Source organism: Phoxinus phoxinus (genome assembly GCF_949152265.1).
Source record: "Phoxinus phoxinus genome assembly, chromosome: 17".
NCBI lineage: Eukaryota > Metazoa > Chordata > Actinopteri > Cypriniformes > Leuciscidae > Phoxinus > Phoxinus phoxinus.
Window position 1 is genome coordinate 5751163 of NC_136892.1, and position 24718 is coordinate 5775880.

Consider the following 24718-nt stretch of genomic DNA (forward strand, 5'->3'; position numbering starts at 1 on the left):
ATGGCGTAATACGTGGCGCATCTCAGAGATGTACAAGACAGGCATTTGTGATTTTAGAAAATGACGTTTCGCTAGATAAGACCCTTATTTCTCGACTGGGATCATGCAGAGACTTTTGGAGACGGACATTTGAACATGTAAAATTAGAAGAGCCTGTGTGGCCTGTATATTTGTCTGTGCCATCTCGACTTTCGTCACTTATTTTTCTTCTCTTTAATTGGTTTGCTAAGCCGAACAGCCAATCAGTGATCTTTCTCTTACCAACAGCTCTGACCCCAAATCAACATGATCAGTGAACCGAAAAAAGCCGTCGACCGTGTCCAACTAGTGGCAGCGGTCTGGGCCGACAGACTCTCAACGACGACCCAACATTGACCCACCGTCGCTTTGTGTTACAGCGTTTAGGGTCCTTCTGATAACTACCATTTCTGTGCTTGCTTTTGTAATTGCTGCTTGCAGCTATATTTATAGTAATTATGATAATGATAAGCAATTTAAACAGCTCTAACTTTTTATCGTTATGGTGAAAACTCACCAAACTTTGCACTCATGAAGGGTGAGAGTGGCTGTTGTTTTCATGGACTGGATGTGTAGTTGCATAGCAACCAGTGGTTAACTGTGATAATCAAAACCTCAACCCTGCTACACAACATAAAATGTTCAGTAATTTTTTTTTTTGTTAAAGAATTCCATTCTAGTCACATATATTTTTATATAGCATGTTAAATTTGTCACTTTTTGAGGGTTAGCAAAAACGCACCGTTTTGTGTCTGGCCCTTTAAATGCAAATTAGCTGCTACTCCCGACACAGAGGGCGGGGTTTCAAGAGCTCTTGTGTGTGTTAGCAGCTGCGATTACCTCACACAGACGCACTAAAATGTCAGAAACTGTTCTGCCTTTTATGTTTAAACAGAGTCTGACAAAGATGGAGAGACTCAAGAAGAAGTGACAACATGTAGAATGCAACATGACGTCTCTGAATGGTTAGTCGATGAATTTATGTTGCTGATGTGGAGTTAACTATCTTCAATTAGGATATTCTGCCGTGCTAATCTATAAATCGCTCGTATAGGAACTGTTGTGAGATGCACACAGAGTGACTTTCTATTGCATGTGAAAAGATGGATGCTAAAGTTTGAGCTGACTCACAAATGTGCTCGACTACAACAACTCTTCCTCTTCTCAACATGGACTGTGTGTTCCCGGGGGCGGGGTTTATGTAAATTTTAGGGTTGGTGATGTCACTAACACGGGAGGAATGTCGTGTAGTCCCTACCAGCCTGTAGTCCTTAAAAAAAACAATTTATTTAAAAGCAAATATCTTCCTTTGCTTTGAACTTTGAGCGTTGTAACTTTGCAGATGTTGTTTATGCTCAAACAGCAACATTACACACTAACTAAAGTTAGAAAAGTGAAATCATACTCAACCACCCCTTTACGTTTTTTTTTATTATGGTAGCTTCCTGTTGGGTTAGAATTAGTAGCATCCTTGTCAAATCCTTGTAACATTAAGCCGTTAGACAGAGATCCTCCACCGAAACAGAACTGACCTCAAGAATGAGTCAAGTCGACAGCTGTCATGTAGAGTGAGTTCAGCGCTGTCCCAGACCTCCCCTGACAGAAGAGTAATGCATTATCCCTCGCTTTTATCATGGGCCGGTTTCCCTACAGTCTGTTTCTACCTATACTGGTCCTTACGTAAGCGTTATGAGTCAAGGCTCAGAGGAAAGAGGCTTTTCTCAGTCCTGTTGTTGAGACCATGTGGTAATGGATGTCGCTTTGGATAAGGAGTTGCTGTGCTGATGTTTTTTAGACTATACTGGAGGGTAACTGCAAAAAACAAAAAAAACAAAACAAAACCCTTCCCTAGACTTACTCCATTCCAGTCAATATTATTGATGTGTGTATGGTCACACTTTATATTAGGGTCCAATTCTCACTATTAACTAACTATTAATTAAGACTTTTGCCTTCATAAACTCATATTTACTGCTTATTACAAGTGAGTAAGGTTGATCAATTTAGATATTGGGTAAGATTAAGGGATTTAGAATATGGTCATGCAGAATAAGGAATTATTATGTGCTTTATAAGTACTAATAAACAGCCAATATCCTAGTAATATGCAATATGCAAGCTAATAAGCAACTAGTTAATAGTGAGAATTGGACCATAAACTAAAGTGTTACCATATATATATGTAGGCCATATATATACATATATGCATGTCTTTGTCCACCACAGAAGGGGGACAGCAAACCACCAGCTAAGCCCACGCACTGCACCATCTACGTGGCGAAGACCTACCCACCCTGGCAGCACAGCGCCCTCTCTCTGCTGGGCAAACATTACAAGGTACAAACACCCTAACCACAGCTCAGGTATTGCTCAGTATGTCACTCATGTATTGCTATATCAGTATATCACTCAGATATCAAAGTGTGCATATAGAGACATTCTTCACATATTTAATAGGACTGGGTATTGACAGAATTCAAACGGATTTGATTCTGATTGACTATCTCTTGATTAGTTTAGATTCTGATTCAATAGGCTATTTGCAATAATCCAATAAAGTATTCCACTCTGAAAAATCTGGTCAACCTAAATATAATGCATATATTTATAAAAAATGTTCCTCTCATACCTTTTGCTATCTGTAACAATGTTACATGATTTAACATTGTTACAGTTTACAGTCCACTTTATGAATTAAGGTGGACTTGGGACAAATGTCTAATTTCCTCTTCAAGAGGTTGATTTGAATTACCATACAGTCTGTTTCTTGCCATTTCATATATATTTAAATTTAAAGTTATTGTTATATGTATATATATATATATTTGTATTATTTGTGTTTCTCTCTCTCATTTTATAATTGTATTGTGTGATTTATTTTCAGATAAATGTACTTCAAATTATTACGTTTTTTTTCCCCATAAGGATAAATTATGATATTTTGTAAAGAGTAAACAGTAGCCCTTTCAAAGCTAGATGTGTAAAAGGGGAAGGTAAATATAAGTTAGCTTCTTCCTTCTCCTTTTTTTCTCTCTATATTTTTTCTTTTCTTTTGAACATGCTGAGATTTTGCTCTTATTATTATTTTTGTTAAAATATGTTCTGTTACTAATGATCATGTTCTAAAGAGGAAAAATAAAATAAAATAAAAATAAAATGTATTCATTCATTCATTCATTCATTCATAAATGTTATGGGAAGGAGGCGGGAACTGCCGAACATTCCAAAGATTTGAATAAAATAAATAAACAAATACAAAAACAAAAATAAACACGGCAGTCCCTCATGGTCGATCGCCGCCACACATAATAAAACATCAAATAAAATAGTCCAGGCCTGGTCCTCTCTCGATCTTCACGATCGTATCTCCTCCGTGAGAGATACGAAACTGGTGCGTTTTTTTTCATTAATCCAAACCTTTATTTAACCAGGATAAAAACTCCTTGAGATCAAAAATCTCTTTTACAAGAGTGTCCTGACAAGTGGCAGCAACGCACGTACAAATAGTTACAGAGACACTTACAGGTAAATACATAAACACATTTTCACTCATCATGTTCAAACAACGTCATCATAAAAAATCTAGGTCTTAAATCAAATTCATTTAAGTACAGTGACAAACAGACTGACTTTCTGCAAGATCCTTTAAAAAGCCTTTAAAGGAATAAAATTAAATCAACTCCTTCAACTGTAGCTCCTTCTGTATCTGATTCCATGATGATGGTGCTGCAAAATTAAAAGCCTTTTTCCCAAAAACAGTGCGGGCTTTAGGGACTGTCAATAAAAACAAATTCTGAGAGCGCAGGTAATATGTCCCTGGAGACCTTGGGATAATGTAAGTGTTCAGATAAGGAGGAAGGAGTCCTTGTACTGCCTTATAAATAAAAAGATGCCAGTGCATCCAACGCCGAATAGAGAGGGAGAACCATCCTACCCGACGATACAGTAAACAGTGATGAGTGAGATATTTTAAGTTTGTAATGAATCTCAATGCTCCATGGAACACAGTGTCCAAAGCATGAAGACATTGAGAGGTTGAATTCATGTATAAAATATCTCCATAGTCCAAGACAGATAAGAATGTTGCATTTACTAGTTGTTTTTTTTGCTTTAAAAGACAAACAGGACTTTGCGCAGGTGTCGCTCATTATCAATCACAAAACAATAATCGCAAAATGGCAGCAACTGCGTTTCTATGAAATGAGAGAGTGAGTCCACGATACTAGATGACATAATTAAATAACTGTACATCAAAAAATTGATTTGACTGAGTTTTAATATTTTATTACCTCGCCAAATACCCAAACTTCCATGAAGAAAAACCATTCCTAGCAAGCTTCACCTTATTTTTAACGGCAATACGGACACAGCCAGTTGACGTTTTTTTGTGCGAGACTTCCGGTCAGTCACTTCCGGTCACTGGCTAGCTAACTCACTTTTCACCGTAGTGGTTAATCAAACAAGTCTTCGTATCAACTAACTCATCGTTATGGCTTCGAGGAAGAACGGGATTGTTTGTGCAGTTAGAGGTTGTCATAGTAACTGGTACAAAAGAAAGATTAACTTGGAGCAGGAGTGTTTTAATCATCGAACGCGTATGCGAGCTTAATGTGGATGCGAGGCGCCCTACGACCTTTACCCCCCGCCGAAGAATGAGGAATCCCTTCGCCTGTGGTTAAAAGCTTTAAATTTGAAGAAACCACCGAAGCGACCGTATGTTTGTTCTTTTCATTTCGTGTACACAATACCTACAGAAGACCATCCGATACCAGAAAAGTGGCTGGGCTACAAAGTCCCAATAAAAACTCCAAGGAGACGTGTCAAGAGGTTAGCATGGAAAGTTAACGGATGTTTATTATCCGCAGACTGGTGCATAGATATATATACACTAGATGTCGCATTAAAGACATTCGTTCCAATGAACTGCCGTAGCCAAGGCGACATCTAGTACATCTATGCACCTGTCTGCGCACACGTCACACACCAGGATGCACTCGCGCCCTCAGATCACTTGGACGTTGCTGTGTTACAAGAGGTAAAAACGATATAAATACCGTTCGTTTTCTGACACAAACCGCTCGTTTCGTGTCTTAGGCCATCAATGTGTACTTACATTTACGAGTCATTAAATCATGTTAAATTTGGACTCTGTGCATGCTCTTTGAGGTGGACCCCATAGACCTGCATGATATGACTGTCAGACAAGAACGGTTTGACCTAAAAATATCAAAATTGAAAATACTGTGGAAACAAAGACACCTACATCTTGAATGCCCTTGAGGTAAGCTAAAACATGTCAACAATTAATTTCAAAGTGAACTATCCCTTTAACGTAGTTGTCGAAGTAGTCTAGGTATGTTTTATGTTGTTTGCTAAACTGGTTGTGTGCTTACAGTATGTGTTCTTGTGTTTGGTAGACGACAGCCACTGTGAAGAGGAGGCTGACCGGACCGTTCCACAGTCAGAGTCACCTATGCATAAAGATGCTGACACTCAGTGGGAGGTTCAGGCACTGATGGATCACACCTACATATTAGGAGAGAAGATGAAGAGTGTATGCGACAGAGAAACCCAATGTGGTGGAGAAGAACACCTTGCCCATGCCATCCTGAAGAATGACACTAGCTGTGTGTTGTACAGAGGCGTTTCTCTCAGTGCCTTTTTTTGACAATGTTAAATATCTGGAACAGTTCTATAAAGCAAACTTTAAGATGCACGTAATGCATCAAATATTGATGACCATGATGAAACTTCAAGGAGAACTCCGGTCAATTTTAACATTGAGCTAATTTTTTTGTAAATTTGGAGTGCTGTACAGAGAACAACGACAAAAATCGGTGTTGCCTACACCGTGTTATCCTCTTTTTAAAATTTGCACCCTGTTGACTTCAATGGGGCAAGTTTTAAACTTGAATACAGGTATTTGCGCTGGCTGAAATAACATCATTTTTATTCATATCTTTCACATCTACTGCAGTCAGATTCACTCGTGTTCACTCTGAAAGAATCATCTAACATGGCTGGGCACTTGTAATGAAACATTAAGGATGTTAAGAGGCTAAAAGCAGGTTTAAAACTTGCCCCATTGAAGTCAACAGGGTGCAAATTTTAAAAAGAGGATAAACACGGTGTAGGCAACACTCCAAATTTACAAAAAAAAATTGAAAATTGACCGGAGTTCTCCTTTAAGTTGAATCTACTCCAGGGTGATCTTGCAGAACGCTTTGCTGTGTCCCAGGGGTTAGTGCGCAGGATCCTCTCCTACTGGATAGACCCAATGGAGGAGCACATGAGAATCTACATTCCTTAAGCTACCACTGGAGACAATCCGGAGCACAATGCCTCAGTGCTTCAGGGAGAAGTTCCCCAACACCACCTGCATCATTGACTGCACTGAGACCACCCTGCAGAAACCACACAACCTTGATTCCAGAGGCGAGTCATACAGCCATTCTTATTCCAGCAATACTATAAAGTATTTAGTTGCTATTTCCCCGTGTGGGCTTGGTGTTCATTTCTCCTGCTTATGGAGGCAGGTGTAGTGAGTTCATCACTCAGGAGTCTGGCTTCCTGGAGTATCTTCGTCCCGACGATGAAGTGATGGCAGACAGAGGCTTTACCATCAGAGATCTGCTGTTTAAGAGAAGGGTTAACATTGTTCTACCAGCGTTCACTCATAAATGAGGGCAGTTGTCTGATGAGGATGTAACTCCCACAAATGTGGATAGCAAATGTGAACATACATGTGGAAAGAGTTATCAGGAGGCTCAAAGTGTTCAAAATAATCTACCAGACTGTACCCATCAACTTGGCACACAAAGTGGACAAAATCCTCAGAATCTGTGCAGCCCTTGTAAACATGCAGGGGGAAATCATCCACGAGGATGCCGATTGAGCATGGAAGTTTACATGTCAAAAAGATCCTGATTTCTACTGTAGCTTAATATTCATAAATAATTATTTGACAGCCTGTAGAGCTTTGATTGTACTATCATTTGCACATATGATTTGTCTTTAACATTTTATTTTCCAGGTATCTATATTCTGCACTGCTGATTAGTTATTTTACCGTAAACTGTAAACCAATGTAATTATAAAGCACAAGAATGTGTTTTGGATCTACGGTTTTATACTAAATAGTTCTTGTGTTTGGCACCTTGATGTTTTTAATGTTGTAATGACTTTTCAATTTTGTAAAACCTTTCAAGTATTTTATAATATCAACTTATTACAGATACAAAAACAGGATATTTAACTTGTGTCCAACTAAATTTGTATTATAACATTTTTCAATCTGTTTTTTAATTTTAATTGCTAATGCAATTTGTTGTATTTAGTCATATTTTGATAGAGCCTGATGTTGTCCTAACCACATGTAAATAACTAAAAAAGTGTATTTTATGTACATAAACTAGCAAGAAGATACAGTATTTCACTAATGGAATTTATTAACTCATGTCATTTGTTTACATTAAATGTAATTACAATTATTCACTTTTAAAATGGTAAAACATCACTAAATGTAAAGATTTCACTTATGGCATTATTTGTAGGCCATTTAATTTATTATACATATTAATTATAAACACAATTACTATTAAAATGGTAAAACATCACCTTCATGTGTAAAACTGAGCACTAGCTATAAAAAGAAAAACACCAAATGAACTAGCCTAACAAATGGTCAGCGGAACAATTATTAACAGTTAGGTATCACCACACATCAACACAGACACAGGGAAGCTGGTGTCTGGCATGTCCATACAGCAGGTTAAAGACTAGAACCTGAGCCTATTTACACACATGTACATATTTATGGTACAGCACGAGTCTGATGGCAGAAACTCATCTACAATCCTTGGCAGCATGTGACTAAAATAGAAGGACTTGAGTTTAGGTAGAACTTGTGAACAATACTCCAAATCAAATGGCACATCAATGACAACTTTCTCAGATGGAGCCCAGACAAGCAGCTTGCATCTCTCTAGTCTTGTACAAAACATACCTAGTTGGACTTGGAGGCAGTAACCCACGGGATCCATTTGGTTGCAGCTGTGGAACCCCGTCCACCATCTTCATATCTGTGAGCTTGCTGGAAAACACTTCAGCCAGAGACGCACAGTTCTTGGTCAGAACAGGACATTTAAGCTCCAGCAGCTCTGTGGAGTTAACCATGCCATCTGGGCTTGCAGAAAAGCATGGTTCTGTGACCATAACTACAGTGCCTCTCTTCTCAACTATAAACCCCCAGCTCTCCATCCATGCGTAGGCCACCTCCTCATTATCCTGGCCATACCTGGTGGCAGTGTTCCTATGGAACCTAGGAAACAGGTGCTCTCTAAGAAAATGATCTGGCTTAGTAGATGCACGCATGAGGGCCTTTTTTGCAGAGATAGCAGTTACACTTTATTTACGTGCATCGTGCATCAAACCACAAGTGGGAAGCACATGTATCCCCATCTAATTTAATGTACATATCATAAAATTACATGCATTTCTGGCACTGTATGTCCGTGCCATGTTCACTAGGAGGCTGCTGGAGCTGTGTGGGAGCTGCTGGAAATTGATCTGGTTCAGCAGAGATGTATCTGTGCAGAAGGCTGGACTTCTAAGCTCATCTTCAGTGCTTAAACTGTAGGCAGGGGTTGGTGGTAGAGATGGAGAGATAGGCAGGATGTTCTCAGAGACAGAACTTTCTTTGTGGTGCCTGAAACATATATTGCTCAACCTTTTGGGGACTAAATTGCGCTGTGTCCCTGAGTTCCAGTGGGTTCCAGTCATCTGTGCAGGACAATCCAATCAGACCTTTGGACACGGCAAACTGCACCTTTAACAAAGTTTAAATAGAACAGTTACATATGTTTAATGTATTACAGTTTATGGTGACAACTATAAACTGTCCATATTTTTCAACTTACCTTGATGATGTACTTACCCAAATTGCCATTCGAGATTAGAATTAGAATTGGTATACTTACCTACACAGAAAGGAAGAGGTGGTTCACCAAAATGTGGTGTGCTGTGGTGTGGTGGTTACCTTAACCCAAGCAGCATCAATGAACAAGAGATAAGACTTTTACTTATCTGGAAAAGGTCAATCTGCACAATCTGTTAATTAAAAAATAAAAACCTTAATAATATACTACATTTTATTTCACAAATGCCTTAAAAGCCAATGTTTTCATCAGCTCTTTAGCACTGATACCCAAACAGTACAAATAAAATTGAAATAAACTTGAAACTTCAATGTAAATAGCTTAAATTTTAATGTGACAAACTTGCACCAAGAGGTCACATCAGTACACATCAGATTGGTACAATTTGTCAAACTTCAAGCCTAAACATTATGAGGTAGGCACCAGTGATGCGCGGGTCAATGTATAAACAACCCGCACCCGACGACGTTTTCAACTAACCCGCCCGCAACTCGGACCGCCAAAAATAAGAAAGAAAATATTGTACCCGACCCGCTTCCTGACCCGCGTTTCTTTAAAGTAGCTAGTAAATGCTCATCTTAGCGTCATGGGCCATAGACGGAGGAACTAGGGGTGCGCATTTTTCGGAATGCTGTATGATATCGCCTAGTGTTTTGTAATAAAGGCTTGATTTATTCATTTATTTAGTTTCATTTTCTTAACAATTAAGATGCTGCATGTGTTTATCCAGTCTAACCGAAGTGTGCGTCTCTCCCCGGACTTTCCCAACAAAAACCCCGCCCCCTCTCAGCAAATACATAAACTGAGATTACTGAGCTATATGCATTTAAAAGTAGCCTATGGCACAATGGCATTGCTCAGTTCAACATGTTGGGAAATCGGGCATTTTGTCCCGCGTCAGCTTTTATTCAAAAGTTAATAACGCGCTCAACATTCAAAAGGTAAATAGCCTAAGGATTTCCCACTTTCATCGTGCGTCATCCTCGCACCAGTTATACAGCCAATAAAGTGTAGACCTATATGTATTTTATAGAACATTGTGTCATATAAATTACAAAGGTTTAATTGGCATCTTTATTTGAAACGACCCGACCGACCGCGACCCGAATATCATAAAAAAATTTTTTGGATGACTCGTAACCGCGGGTAACCGCGGGTGACCGCAGGCACCCGCTCATTTTGGATCAACCCGCGCATCACTGATGTACATAGAAAAATACAGTTAGTTAATCATGTATAAATTTAGGGCATAACATATCGCCGGCGTCGAGTCGTCTCTTTACAGGCGTCGAGTCGTCTCTTCACAGGCGTCGAGTCGTCTCTTCACAGGCGTCGAGTCGTCTCTTCACAGGCGTCGAGTCGTCTCTTCACAGGCGTCGAGTCGTCTCTTCACAGGCGTGGAGTCGTCTCTTCACAGGCGTGGAGTCGTCTCTTCACAGGCGTCGAGGCGTGGAGTCGTCTCTTCACAGGCGTGGAGTCGTCTCTTCACAGGCGTGGAGTCGTCTCTTCACAGGCGTGGAGTCGTCTCTTCACAGGCGTGGAGTCGTCTCTTCACAGGCGTGGAGTCGTCTCTTCACAGGCGTGGAGTCGTCTCTTCACAGGCGTGGAGTCGTCTCTTCACAGGCGTGGAGTCGTCTCTTCACAGGCGTGGAGTCGTCTCTTCACAGGCGTCGAGTCGTCTCTTCACAGGCGTCGAGTCGTCTCTTCACAGGCGTCGAGTCGTCTCTTCACAGGCGTCGAGTCGTCTCTTCACAGGCGTCGAGTCGTCTCTTCACAGGCTTCGAGTCGTCTCTTCACAGGCGTCGAGTCGTCTCTTCACAGGCGTGGAGTCGTCTCTTCACAGGCGTGGAGTCGTCTCTTCACAGGCGTGGAGTCGTCTTTTCACAGGCGTGGAGTCGTCTCTTCACAGGCGTGGAGTCGTCTCTTCACAGGCGTGGAGTCGTCTCTTCACAGGCTTCGAGTCGTCTCTTCACAGGCGTCGAGTCGTCTCTTCACAGGCGTGGAGTCGTCTCTTCACAGGCGTCGAGTCGTCTCTTCACAGGCGTCGAGTCGTCTCTTCACAGGCGTCGAGTCGTCTCTTCACAGGCGTGGAGTCGTCTCTTCACAGGCGTGGAGTCGTCTCTTCACAGGCGTCGAGTCGTCTCTTCACAGGCGTCGAGTCGTCTCTTCACAGGCGTCGAGTCGTCTCTTCACAGGCGTCGAGTCGTCTCTTCACAGGCGTCGAGTCGTCTCTTCACAGGCGTGGAGTCGTCTCTTCACAGGCGTGGAGTCGTCTCTTCACAGGCGTCGAGGCGTGGAGTCGTCTCTTCACAGGCGTGGAGTCGTCTCTTCACAGGCGTGGAGTCGTCTCTTCACAGGCGTGGAGTCGTCTCTTCACAGGCGTGGAGTCGTCTCTTCACAGGCGTGGAGTCGTCTCTTCACAGGCGTGGAGTCGTCTCTTCACAGGCGTGGAGTCGTCTCTTCACAGGCGTGGAGTCGTCTCTTCACAGGCGTGGAGTCGTCTCTTCACAGGCGTGGAGTCGTCTCTTCACAGGCGTGGAGTCGTCTGTTCACAGGCGTGGAGTCGTCTCTTCACAGGCTTCGAGTCGTCTCTTCACAGGCGTCGAGTCGTCTCTTCACAGGCTTCGAGTCGTCTCTTCACAGGCGTCGAGTCGTCTCTTCACAGGCGTGGAGTCGTCTCTTCACAGGCGTGGAGTCGTCTCTTCACAGGCGTGGAGTCGTCTCTTCACAGGCGTCGAGTCGTCTCTTCACAGGCTTCGAGTCGTCTCTTCACAGGCGTCGAGTCGTCTCTTCACAGGCGTGGAGTCGTCTCTTCACAGGCGTCGAGTCGTCTCTTCACAGGCGTCGAGTCGTCTCTTCACAGGCGTCGAGTCGTCTCTTCACAGGCGTCGAGTCGTCTCTTCACAGGCTTCGAGTCGTCTCTTCACAGGCGTGGAGTCGTCTCTTCACAGGCGTGGAGTCGTCTCTTCACAGGCGTGGAGTCGTCTCTTCACAGGCGTGGAGTCGTCTCTTCACAGGCGTGGAGTCGTCTCTTCACAGGCGTGGAGTCGTCTCTTCACAGGCGTGGAGTCGTCTCTTCACAGGCGTCGAGTCGTCTCTTCACAGGCGTCGAGTCGTCTCTTCACAGGCGTGGAGTCGTCTCTTCACAGGCGTCGAGTCGTCTCTTCACAGGCGTCGAGTCGTCTCTTCACAGGCGTCGAGTCGTCTCTTCACAGGCTTCGAGTCGTCTCTTCACAGGCGTCGAGTCGTCTCTTCACAGGCGTCGAGTCGTCTCTTCACAGGCGTGGAGTCGTCTCTTCACAGGCGTCGAGGCGTGGAGTCGTCTCTTCACAGGCGTGGAGTCGTCTCTTCACAGGCGTGGAGTCGTCTCTTCACAGGCGTGGAGTCGTCTCTTCACAGGCGTGGAGTCGTCTCTTCACAGGCGTGGAGTCGTCTCTTCACAGGCGTGGAGTCGTCTCTTCACAGGCGTGGAGTCGTCTCTTCACAGGCGTGGAGTCGTCTCTTCACAGGCGTGGAGTCGTCTCTTCACAGGCGTGGAGTCGTCTCTTCACAGGCGTGGAGTCGTCTCTTCACAGGCGTGGAGTCGTCTCTTCACAGGCGTGGAGTCGTCTGTTCACAGGCGTGGAGTCGTCTCTTCACAGGCTTCGAGTCGTCTCTTCACAGGCGTGGAGTCGTCTCTTCACAGGCGTGGAGTCGTCTCTTCACAGGCGTGGAGTCGTCTCTTCACAGGCGTGGAGTCGTCTCTTCACAGGCGTGGAGTCGTCTCTTCACAGGCGTGGAGTCGTCTCTTCACAGGCGTCGAGTCGTCTCTTCACAGGCGTCGAGTCGTCTCTTCACAGGCGTCGAGTCGTCTCTTCACAGGCTTCGAGTCGTCTCTTCACAGGCGTCGAGTCGTCTCTTCACAGGCGTGGAGTCGTCTCTTCACAGGCGTCGAGTCGTCTCTTCACAGGCGTCGAGTCGTCTCTTCACAGGCGTCGAGTCGTCTCTTCACAGGCGTCGAGTCGTCTCTTCACAGGCGTGGAGTCGTCTCTTCACAGGCGTGGAGTCGTCTCTTCACAGGCGTCGAGTCGTCTCTTCACAGGCGTCGAGTCGTCTCTTCACAGGCTTCGAGTCGTCTCTTCACAGGCGTCGAGTCGTCTCTTCACAGGCGTGGAGTCGTCTCTTCACAGGCGTCGAGTCGTCTCTTCACAGGCGTCGAGTCGTCTCTTCACAGGCGTCGAGTCGTCTCTTCACAGGCGTCGAGTCGTCTCTTCACAGGCGTGGAGTCGTCTCTTCACAGGCGTGGAGTCGTCTCTTCACAGGCGTCGAGTCGTCTCTTCACAGGCGTCGAGTCGTCTCTTCACAGGCGTCGAGTTGTCTCTTCACCAATTTTGCCGCACAAAAAACAGAAGTTGGACCCATATTTACTTCCGCGTTCAAAAATAAGGCGAATAGCACTGCTGACTTCAGTAACCCGGATGAGCCAGTGTTAACTGTTTTCAGCGGTTGTTATTGAGGAATAACATAATGCGGTGGCGCGATTGACCAATCAGAATCATGTATTCCACAGAGCCGTGTAATAATGGTGAATATTAGATGTTGCATATGTAATTATTATGCTGTATTGTGATATGCAGCTATTTGATCACTTCTCCGGTACTATTTTATTGCCAGTGTTGAATTTAGAGGGTTAAATCTTGACCTGAGCGGTGAATTAAATGGCTATTCTTTCCCACTGTCATTTCCAGAGCAACAGTGGAGCTCTACCTGACAATAAGGTCATCGCCACAGAGCTGGGTGCCATGCCAGAGCTGAAGAAGTACATGAAGAGAGTGATGCTCTTTGTAGCCATGATAAATTCTCCTCTGGCCAACGAACAAACAGTGTATGATTATGATTCAGGTCATAATCATTACAGGTCAGAAGTCAGATTGGATCAGAATATTCAGAATATTTATCCAGTTGGTTGAAGAATTGGGACATATTCAATGGGTTCACACATAGAACCAAATGTGTCATAAAATGCATTAAAATTGGTCCTGTTTGTGTTTTTCTGTGTATTTCCAGCCTAGAGAAAATCGGGCCCAGGGTTCTTGATCTAGAGCTGGAGTTTGACGAGCGCACCGTCCTACTGGAGAACATCGTTTACTTGACCAATTCTCTCGAGGTAATAGCGCACAACTACTTAAAAAGCCAACTAAATGTACAGTTTCTACAAAATCAAGAAAGACCCTCACTTTCGAACACTTCAAGACTACACAAAATCGATATTAACTTAATGTATGTCTCATCAGTGCGCAATACTCTAAACAAAAATAATAATTCAAAATGTTTTCTGCCTCTCAAACAACTTTTCATTTCTGCTGATGTAATCAAAGCCGTGTGGGCGGGGGAAATTATATTATCCAATCATCACAGTTCAGAAAGTTCCTGCTGAATAAAAGCAAGCCCCACCTAACATAATTTCCCTTTGAATATTGTCTTTTACTCTAAAAATGCAAAGTTTTTTTTATTTTTTTTTAACAACCAACGAAACCGCAGTGTTGAATGCAGTGAGCCCTGTTATTAGTTGACTTTAGGTCTGATCTCATTGTTAGTTGTTTCTCTCTAACCCCTCTCTCTCTCCATCAGTTGGATCAGATAGATGTTGCATTCGCCTCTGAAGCTGATGACAAAGTAAAGGAGGACTGTTGCCCTGGGAAACCGTTCTGTGTCTTCAGATCTGAGGTGATGATGAGAGACACTGAGGCCCTGTCAAAGCTGCAGCACAGAAGCCTCCATCTATTGTTTCTCTCTCTCTCTCTTTCTTTTTAATGGTTGATCTGGCCTGTGCTTCGTGCAGCTAGAGACAGGCTAATTTTAGAAGCACGCTGTGCATGGGTAATGCTTCTTACATTCAGCTCACTGTGGTGGAGTGTACAGCCGGCTGTTGTGGCTTTGAGTTTTTTTTCTGAAATGCAGTGCTGACACATTTTATACAGCATTTGATATGCAGTTCCCACAATCATGGGAATATTAAAGAATTTAAAATATGCTTTATATTGTAATAATATTTCACACACACTACATATATCATGTTCATCATCAATCAACTGTATGAAATGTAAGATGACCCACGTAGGTCTGGGGCGGTTGTGTTAAATACGTTAATTTTATTTAACTATTAGTACTAGTATACATATAGTGTGTGTTTGTAAAATATAAAAATTGTAAATAATTTTATTTAAAATGTAATTTATTCCTGTGATGACAAAGCTGAATTTTCAGCAACATTACTCCAATCTTCAGTGTCACATAATCCTTCAGAAATTATTCTAAAATGATAATTTGGTTTGCATTTATTATTATTATCAATGTTGAAAACAGTTGTGTGTTGTCATGATGTTGGGTCAATTTAATGTGTCCTTTTTGAATAAAAGTATAAGTATATTTCATAAATTAAATATGATGAAAAATATATAATGCTAAATTATATATCTTTGTGAGTATATCATGATATTTAAAAATTCCAAAATATCTAATAAAGACAACTGAAAATACTGTTATATGGCAGAAAGTTTCATATAAACGTGATCTGGAGTGTCCGTCTCATGGTGAACGGTCTGTTCTGTTTTTGATGAAATCCGAGAGCTTTCTGACCCCCGTATTCCTGAATTTCATCAAACATATCTTAATTTGTGTTTTCGAAGATGAATGAAGGTCTTACGGGTTTGGAACGACATGAGGGTGAGTAATTGATGACAGAACAATTATTTTTGGGTAAACTAACCGTTTAAGGTTAGGTTTAGGTGTAGGCACAGGGGTAGTACTTAGTTATTACCAAGTTTTTGCAATTACTATAATGTACATAGTATGTACATGGGGAACAGGACTGTAAAATAAAGTGCTACAGGAAACGTTATATTGGTAAGAAATTGTGCGCACAGAAACGTTCAGGCGCATAGAAACTTGAACCTCTTCCCCATGAATTGCTATAAATAAAATAGCTCACTACTGAAAGCTACATTATTAAATGTGACACTGAAGACTGGAGTAATGATGCTGAAAATTCAGCTTTGTCGTCACAGGAATAAATTACATTTTAAAACAAATTCAAATAGAAAACGGTTCTTTTAAATCGTAATGATATTTTACAATAATATTGATTTTACTGTATTTTTGATAAAACATTTTTTTTAATCAAGTAGCCTATACCTTGTAATAAATCATAATATTTGTTCATGTTTTTGAAGGAAGTCTTCCTGATTCCCTGGTTATCTGTAAGGTTTTCTAAGGTTAGTATCAATAAATAGATATTGGTTACTTTGATAAAGCCATATTGGATGATCACTAATCTGAAATTCCCTCATTGTCTTTGGTTACGGCCCAAGTGTTATTGGACAGAAGTGAGAAAATCTGAATTTGATAAAGAAAAGTAGCAAACAACAAGTTTTCGGGACACAAATAGCCCTGTTTTCTGAGAATGTGCCAACGCTATGAGTGATATTATTCGATTTCCCGGCCAAGCGGGCCGTAGCAGATATGAAGACGGCTCGATTTTACAGTCTGATGCAAGTGGAGACGAGATCAGCCACAAAGAAGCACGTTCAGATAAACGATTACATGCACTTCAACAGACTTGGCCGGCAAACATATAAGCGAGTCGTTCTACATATGACAGCTACACGCAATGTTTCATTAAAGTGGATGTGACACCGTTGGATGTGCGTTGGCTGTGGTGCAGAAGGAAGTGATGCGAGACATTAACCTCAAGAGGACGTGCTATTCTGCATTGCTGCTCTTGGGGTGAATTTATGTAACATCTTTCTCACACAGGCTGGATCGCTGGTAAGCTTTTGTTGCATATTTGAGGTGTCATCCGTGAGGTTTTGTTGGATATTTGTGTGTGTGTGAATTGTCGGCTCCAGTGGGATATTTGTAAGTAGGCCTGCTGTCCCAATTATGCATGATTATGTGTTGTATAATTGGGTTTGAGAGGAATTTTTGAACTGTATCTGCCATTGTGTGTTACATTGCTGTTTGTGACTTGAGAGTTAGAATTTGAATGTGCTTGCGAGGTGTGTGAGGGTCTCCTGTGCATGTGTGTGTGTGTGTGTGTGTATGAAGGCTTATCAGCTCACAGCAGCTTCTGTCAGGGCTTCTTGGCGAAGCGATTATCTGAAGGAACACACCACTGTCACCATAGGAAACTCACCCCTGTCTTTTCCCTTAGTCTGTTGTCATCGTGAGGGATTGTTCTGAGCCACATTCACCATGTAAGTGTTCACCCTCATTAATATGCATTTCATTTGTTTAAAGTCACAAAACTTTTTAGGTTAGGTGAGGACTGCCTTTATCGGATTGTGTGTCAACGTCAAGCAGATTTCTTGTATCGCCTTCAGATTCAAATGGACTCTCCAGGTGGAAAAGATGTTGAAGCGAACCCAACAGGAAGTGCGACGATGGAACTTCCTGTGCTGACTCAACCTGGGCTCGGGGAGACCACGACGACAGTGACCACTATCACACAAACAGGGGGAGGCTGGAGCTCAGGACTGTTAGACGTGTGTGGGGACACCAGCTCATGTAAGAGGAAGTGCTTGAGACAGCATGGAGTGAGATGAAGTTTACAATTAATATTGTCACATTGTGAGATGTACAGTCACAATGTGACGAGAAACAGTCGCACTGTGACATACTAAAGTGACATTTTGAATATAAAGTCAAAATTGGGTGTGATATAAGTTTGCTAATGCAAGAAACAAAGTCATAGTTGCAAGATATAAAGTTTCAATTACAAAAACAATCAGATTGCCAATATTTGTGGAGACCACAAAGTTTCACATTGCTGGATATAAAGCCACATTGTGAATCATAAAGTCGCATCTGCAATATTTAAACTCACTTCGCAAGATATAAAGTCGTATTGTGCAACATTTTTAGATGTACATTTTAAATTAGGTAACATCTCGATTGTAAGAAACATATTCACAGTTGCGAAATAAGTTGCAATTACAGCAAAAAGCAAACAGGCTTCCATAATCATTTCTTCTTTAAAAAATTTTTTTTATTAAAGGGATAGTTCACCCAGAAATTTAAATTCTGTCATTAATTACTCGCCATCATGTCGTTCCAAACCCATAAGACTTTCATTCATCTTCAGAACACAAATGATATTTTTAATGAAATCTGAGAGCTTTCTGTCCCTCCATTGACAGCTACGCAACTGTGACGCTTAAGAAAGTTCATAAAGAGATCTTCAAACTAATCCATATGAATTAGTCTGAATTTACAAATTTTCTGAAGATCCACGATCAGTTTATATGAATTTAGGACAATTTGGAGCGACAGAAATCATTCAGATTTCATCAAAAAGATCTTTATTTGTGTTCCGAAGACGAATGAAAGTCCGAAAGTCATGCAGGTTTTGAACAAAATTAGGATGAGTAATTAATTATATAAATGTAATTTTTGGATGAACTATCTCTTTATGACTGTTGTAATTCAACCGATACGACTTCGCCTAGTTTCAGTTTACTTGGCAACAAAGAAAACATATTTTTCGGTTCCAGAATAATGAAACTGACTTGGAACTCTAGTGGGACACAATTTGTTCTTAAAACACTTACAGCCTCAGGAAATCCAGCACATCCAGCACAGCAGTTTATTTATTGTTAGTCTCTCCATGAAGCCTCTGCTTCTCTACACAATCAATTGAGATCTTGAATGACAAACTGTACATATAACTCTATTGCTGCATATTTTTATATCATTTGTGACCAAGACTGGCCCTTAGCATCACATTTTGGTCTTTTGTGTAAATTTGGGAAAAAAAACTAAATACCAAACCCAGAACTCACTATTTTATTATATTTCTTCATCATTACATTTCTAATGAAATGTCTCTTAAAATACTTTATTTTGCGTTGTATTACTGTAGCAAACTACAGTGCGTCACATTTAAACATAGTTAAATTTGTCCAAAAGATGTGCGCTATCCTGCTGAAAATACATATCCACAGATTATGTATTTCACAAAATCTTTTGGGTCAAACTTGTTGGATTACAGCTAGCCTTAGTATGTGCTCTATCATGCATGAGTAATTACTGTTGTTTTGCTAGCAGTGGTTTGTGTACCGTTTCACAATCATTAAAAGTTAATGACATTCCTTAATGATTATAAATTGTTAATGATTTTCCATTAATTAAAAAAAAATGCTGGGCATAAAACAAAATTCTACTTTGCAAGGACATTGATTTCTCTTTCAAAGCCATATTTATCAGAATTGAATCCTTTTTTGTTGTTGCAGGCAGTCAATATAAGCAGTGTTAAAGTAATTGCAGATAAGCACGGATGCTCCGAGTTTTCCGACAGATCCCAGCCCACGTTTCACAGCATCTCTCCTCTCTTCTGTGCAGGTCTGATGGGTGCGTTTGTGCCATGTTGTTTGGACCTGAGTCTGGCTCATCAGTATGGAGAATGTGTGTGTTTGCCTCTTCTGCCCGGCTCCACGTTCGCCATGAGAGTGGGCATTAGAGAGCGCTTTAAAATCAGGGTAAGGATTAAGCACCAATGTAAATAATGCCACATGCTGGGAATGGAGTTCTTGAGTTTTCGATGACTGAAAATTTCACAGTGCTGATTTAATACTGGCAAAAATGAACAGGATTCCGAAATCTATTTGATACGTTTAGTATGCAAAATTATTTATAAAATGAAACATTATATAAAAAACGTTATGCAAGAATACTGTATCAGTTTGCGTGTTCCCATTACTATAATACTTTAATGGACTATTTTTCTATACAATTCTAAATCCAATATCTAAATCTACAAATATGTTACTTTTATTGTAATTAAAATACCATGTAGTAAAATAAAACATCAGATCGTTTTTTAATGCTTAATGCATATAAGAAACTGGCTTTGTCAAAAAATGTGGCTTTGTCCTTGCACTTGCAATTTTTTTTTTCTTCCAGAAAAATATTGTTTGTAAACATGGCCTTGGAAGAACTGTATTATTGTAGTATCAATGATATACTATTATAGAGTTTGTTAATATTTTGAATATACTGTATCAAAATATTAAGCAAAAAATAATAATGATATATTAATGATATATTAATAATGATTATATATATATATATTTTTTTTTTCATGAAAAATTGCTTTCTCTTGATTTGTGATTAAAGTTTTCTTTTTTTATGGTTTTCTGTTTTGGGGTAACGATAATAACCCTGTGGTATCAAGCAACGATGTTTAATAGTTAAAACAACAATATTTTTGCATATACGTTGAGTAGATTGTTGACATACATCATAGAGCATGATATCGTATCACGACGGTTGCAGTGTCCGAATAAATTTTGTGTGCTCAAAGTCTATTGCGACTGCGGCTTCAAATTTATTTGACCAGATTTTTAAATTTCGTTGCCAGAATAGCACGTGCGTACGTGTGCCGTCTGATTTTTTTTTAACCACTTACGCGCATTGAATTTGTTTTGTACTAATCAGTTGTTCCACTAGGTGGCAACACTTGCTCGGGCTGTTGTTTCACAGTAGAAAATGAAACTAAAGAGACGGAACAACAAAATACCGAAGACTGCAACAACAACAGACACACACATTAATAAGCATTTGTGTGAGGGGGTTATGAGAAAGCCCGCAACTTTAGTTTAAAAGTAGACATTTTTATCAGTCATAACTTGAAAAGTAGCGCAGACACTGGACAGCGATAAAACTTTCTAGAGTCGACTGCTTCCTTCCACTGTAGAAAAATTAAGCCGGAATATCCCAGTTGCAGTTGTTGGGAAAACTAACACTTGAACAGTGTGTACAGTAGGTCTACGTGATGAGAACTACCTAAAAATTATATTGTTTTTAATTGTAATTGGATTTTTTAGTTGTGTTGGCAGAGGCTATTTACACTAACTCCGCCCATTGACGTAAAAATGACTGAATACGCTTAATTGTCAGCAATAGTGCAGCGGTAAGGTCCGTGGCAGAAACGTTTGACACACATCGACCCGAGTTCGAATCCGCCTTTTGCCGAACTCGTTCTACTCCCTTTTCCCATCACACATCTGATCGGAAAGGCATTTATTTTCAATAAAAATGGAAGTGTCTAGTGGGTTTAATAATAAAGTGTTTATCGGTTATTGTTTTGGGTAGGTGTGGGGGGGCTTTATTGTCCCAATAAGGTGGCATACATTTAATAATAATTTACAATATATTTTATTATTGCATACTGTTTAATGTACAGCAACACTGAGGTGCAAATAGTGTCTGCCACTATTTATAAATAAATATACATAGCATCTAACTTTTCACACTTATTGCTAAGGAAATACTGCTATGTTTACATAATGTAAATAGAATATTTCCCGCCGGAAGTAGTTGGTCATCCGGGTACGTTTTGCCTACTGTTTTATGAGTACTGTGAATTCGGGCATACTTCTTCTGTCACATACTGTACTATTTTCACTTACTATATAGTAGCTAAGTATGCGATTTCGGATGCAGCCTTGGTTCGCGCATGCTATCAAATGGAGTAGACTTTAAAAGGCCGAGCGTTCGACTGTGTGCGTAAAATAAACGACGTACACGTTGGCCTTTAATATGAGAACCAACAACTCAACTCAGATATCACTGTCGAGTTTCCACTGAACAATGGATTACGGTGACCTAGAAAAAAAGTGTTTTACAGTATTTCCTCTAGGTGTAGAAATGTATCTTTGATTTATCTTGTCATATCCTTCTTGTGCTAAGAAGTAAAACATATCCAGTATTTGACAGTGAGATGAAGATTCCTTAAATGAAATTTCATAACTAGATTCCTCGACTTGGAGGGGGGTGTTAAATCAATATCAGGGAAATGTATCCTGACTTAGAAATCTACAAACCCTAATTTGCCTGGTTATATTGAATTAAGAATACATTACAGTGTGCTGTGTGTGTCTCCAGGGCAGCGTGTGTGAGGACTGGACTACGGTTTATTGCTGCTACCCTCTGGCCCTCTGTCAAATGATCAGAGAGATGAAGAAGAGACTGAAGACACAGATCTACACCGTTTCTACCATGCTGGAGAGCTCCTGAGACACAGTGTGTGTGTGTGTGTGTATGTACAGGGCTCCGATTTTCTTCTCATCCGTGTTTTTGCCGATGCTAAAAGACTGAGGGGCCGTCTCAGCTGTCAGGATGTTTATTACCCGGGGTCCTGAACTTCACGCAGGGTTAGACATATCAGTACTCTCTGCTTGAAGATTGATGCCGCTGACATTTCCAACTGACGGAGAGATGGAGTGACAGATGGGTAGAGAGACGGATGAGTGGAGAAGAGGTTCCTGATGTTTTCTGGCACTGCCTATGCTTTGATTTCAGATTGCTCTCTCACGGTACACATAAAACACATGCAGGTTTTGCTATATGAATTCAGTTTTGGCACTATTTCTAATCGTATTTGAAATTCAGAGTCAGAACTGATTTGACATCTAATCTCTTGTTTTATCCAAAATAAAGTGTTTAAAAAAATCTGCCCAATTTTGTATTTATTACATTTTGATGTATTTATATTTGTTCAATTTCTAATCCAACGAATGGCTTATATATGATAAAGCAAGGATAACAAATTTTGTAGCAAAAATGTAATACGCAGGATACCATTATTTTTACAATTATAATTAATAATTAATAATAATAATAATTTTAACATATTATTTATTTATAATTTAATATTACGACATTATTTAACATAATAAATATTTAATAAACCATTATAACATTATTTAAAGTCGGCATGAAATGGAAGCTGCAATAGACTATTCTTCTCTTTGCTGTAATTATGGCTGCGTTCAAAATCAGTAAAAACACAGTATGTGACAAAATAAGGTAAATGAATGTCCGAATTCACAGTACTCATAAAAGAGTAGGTAAAAAGGATGACCAACAAGTGTGCATACGATGGTCACTTGACTATCCCGTGAGGCCACAGGAGATGATTTGTGAATGGCAATAAAGTGACACAACTGATGGTGGTAGGTCACATGATAATGACATCATCCATCATGGTGGATGTATGTCCGTATTATATTCACAATGCACACACATTCATATACAGTTGTGGTCAGAATTAATGGCACCCCTGGTAAATATGATCGAAAACGGCTGTAAAAAATAAATCTGCATTGTTTATCCTTTTGAACTCTCATTCAATTTTTTCAAAAATCTAACCTTTCATTAAAGTAAAAGAATTGAAAGTGGGAAATCACATTATGAAATAAATGTTTTTCTCTAAAACATGTTGGCCTCAATTGTTGGCACCCCTAGAATTTTTTACGAGTAACATATCTCTGAAGTATATTCCCTTATTATGTAATATAATGAAGATATTTCTAAAATATATTTACCTTTTTTTAGCACACCAGGGTGACTAGGAACATGAAATTGTCCGACTTCTCGTTTCACAGAAGTTTAAATATGAGGAAACACAAAGGCCAAATTCCCTTAATCATCCATCACATGAGTAAAACCATATTGTTGAGCATCACAAAATAGAAAGTAGCTGCAAAAAAATAGCTAAAGACTTGAAAATCCCCATTTTGACCGTCACGACAATAGTTAAGAAGTTCCAATCTAAAGATGTTACGAATCTGCCAGGAAGAGGACGTGTGTCTATATTGCCTAAATGCACGGTGATGATAAAAGTTTGAGTGGCCAAAGACTCTCCAAGGATCACATATGGAGAATTGCAGAGATTAGTTGAGTCTTGGGGTCAGAAAGCCTATAAAACAAAAAAACAAACAACATCACCACATGTTGTTTGGGAGGGTTTCAAGAAAAATCCTCCTCGCTCATCCAAATATAAACTCCAGCATATTCAGTTTCCAGACACGACTGGATCTTCAAAAGGGACTGGATTATATGGTCAGATGAAACTGAAAAAAAATAGCTTTTTGGCAGTAAACCCACCAGATACCAGACAATACCTGCCTCTATGTATAATACCTGTATGTACAGTAATTATTATTTATATTTTTTGGGAAAAAAAATTACTTTTTATTTTCATGTTCCAATGGTTGTAGTACCAGACTGACTTACTACAGGTGAAATATTGACAATACCTCCCTTAAAGGTGCATTGTGTAATATTTAGGAGGATCTGTTGACAGAAATGCAATATCATTTACATAACTATGTTTTCAGTGGTGTATAAAGACCTTATTTAATGAACCGTTATGTTTTTATTATGTTATTATTAGAATGAGCCATTTCTATCTACATACACCGCGGGTCCCCTTACATTCAGTGGCCCTAAACGGCCAAACGTGTTTCGTCACTATGTTGTTCTCCGTGCAAAGCAGTGAATTAAAGGCACACTATATAGAAATTGTACCTTAATATAACAGCTTCAAAGTCATTTCGGTGGTAAACAAACTCATAGTAGGACGAATTATCCTGGAAGTAAAGCTTGGGGGGGGGGACGCCGCTGGAAAAACCAGCAATGCAAGTTTGAGAGGAGCGCCCCCAACAAATCTCGCGAGAATCACGACTTGCTTTACGGCAACGACGTCACACACATCAACAACATATGAAGCACCGCTCTGTAAGCACGAAGACGTGATACTCGACGATGGAAAAAGCAAAGAAAACGCGGTCGGAAGAGACTAGGAAAAGGAAAAGAGAATCTGACCGCGTGAGGAACCGGAGAAGAGTCACTCGGTCAGGCTTTCACTTGTTGGCGCGAGCTAAAAAGCAGCACTGGATGCAACAGCGATGCTTGGTTTGTAGAGAATTAAGGCCCTTTCACAC

General features: G+C 40.4%; 2 protein-coding genes across 2 annotated transcripts; both read left to right on the forward strand.

The window, feature by feature from the left end:
• Window positions 1–285: 285 nt before the first annotated feature.
• LOC306983973 (leucine--tRNA ligase, cytoplasmic-like) lies at window positions 286–14779 on the forward strand (the record flags this gene model as incomplete). The annotated part of the gene is made up of 6 exons (XM_079584903.1): window positions 286–336; window positions 2245–2355; window positions 13682–13851; window positions 14001–14100; window positions 14565–14686; window positions 14776–14779. The coding sequence occupies 6 exons, from the start codon at window positions 286–288 to the stop codon at window positions 14777–14779; spliced, it is 558 nt and encodes a 185-aa protein (XP_079441029.1).
• Window positions 14780–16450: 1671 nt separating this feature from the next.
• Window positions 16451–22447, forward strand: plac8l1 (PLAC8 like 1). The gene is made up of 5 exons (XM_079586912.1): window positions 16451–16760; window positions 17146–17188; window positions 17315–17498; window positions 19332–19468; window positions 21876–22447. Exons 3-5 carry the CDS (start codon window positions 17321–17323, stop codon window positions 22005–22007), a joined length of 447 nt encoding a protein of 148 aa, XP_079443038.1. The 5' UTR covers window positions 16451–16760; window positions 17146–17188; window positions 17315–17320; the 3' UTR covers window positions 22008–22447.
• Window positions 22448–24718: the final 2271 nt, after the last annotated feature.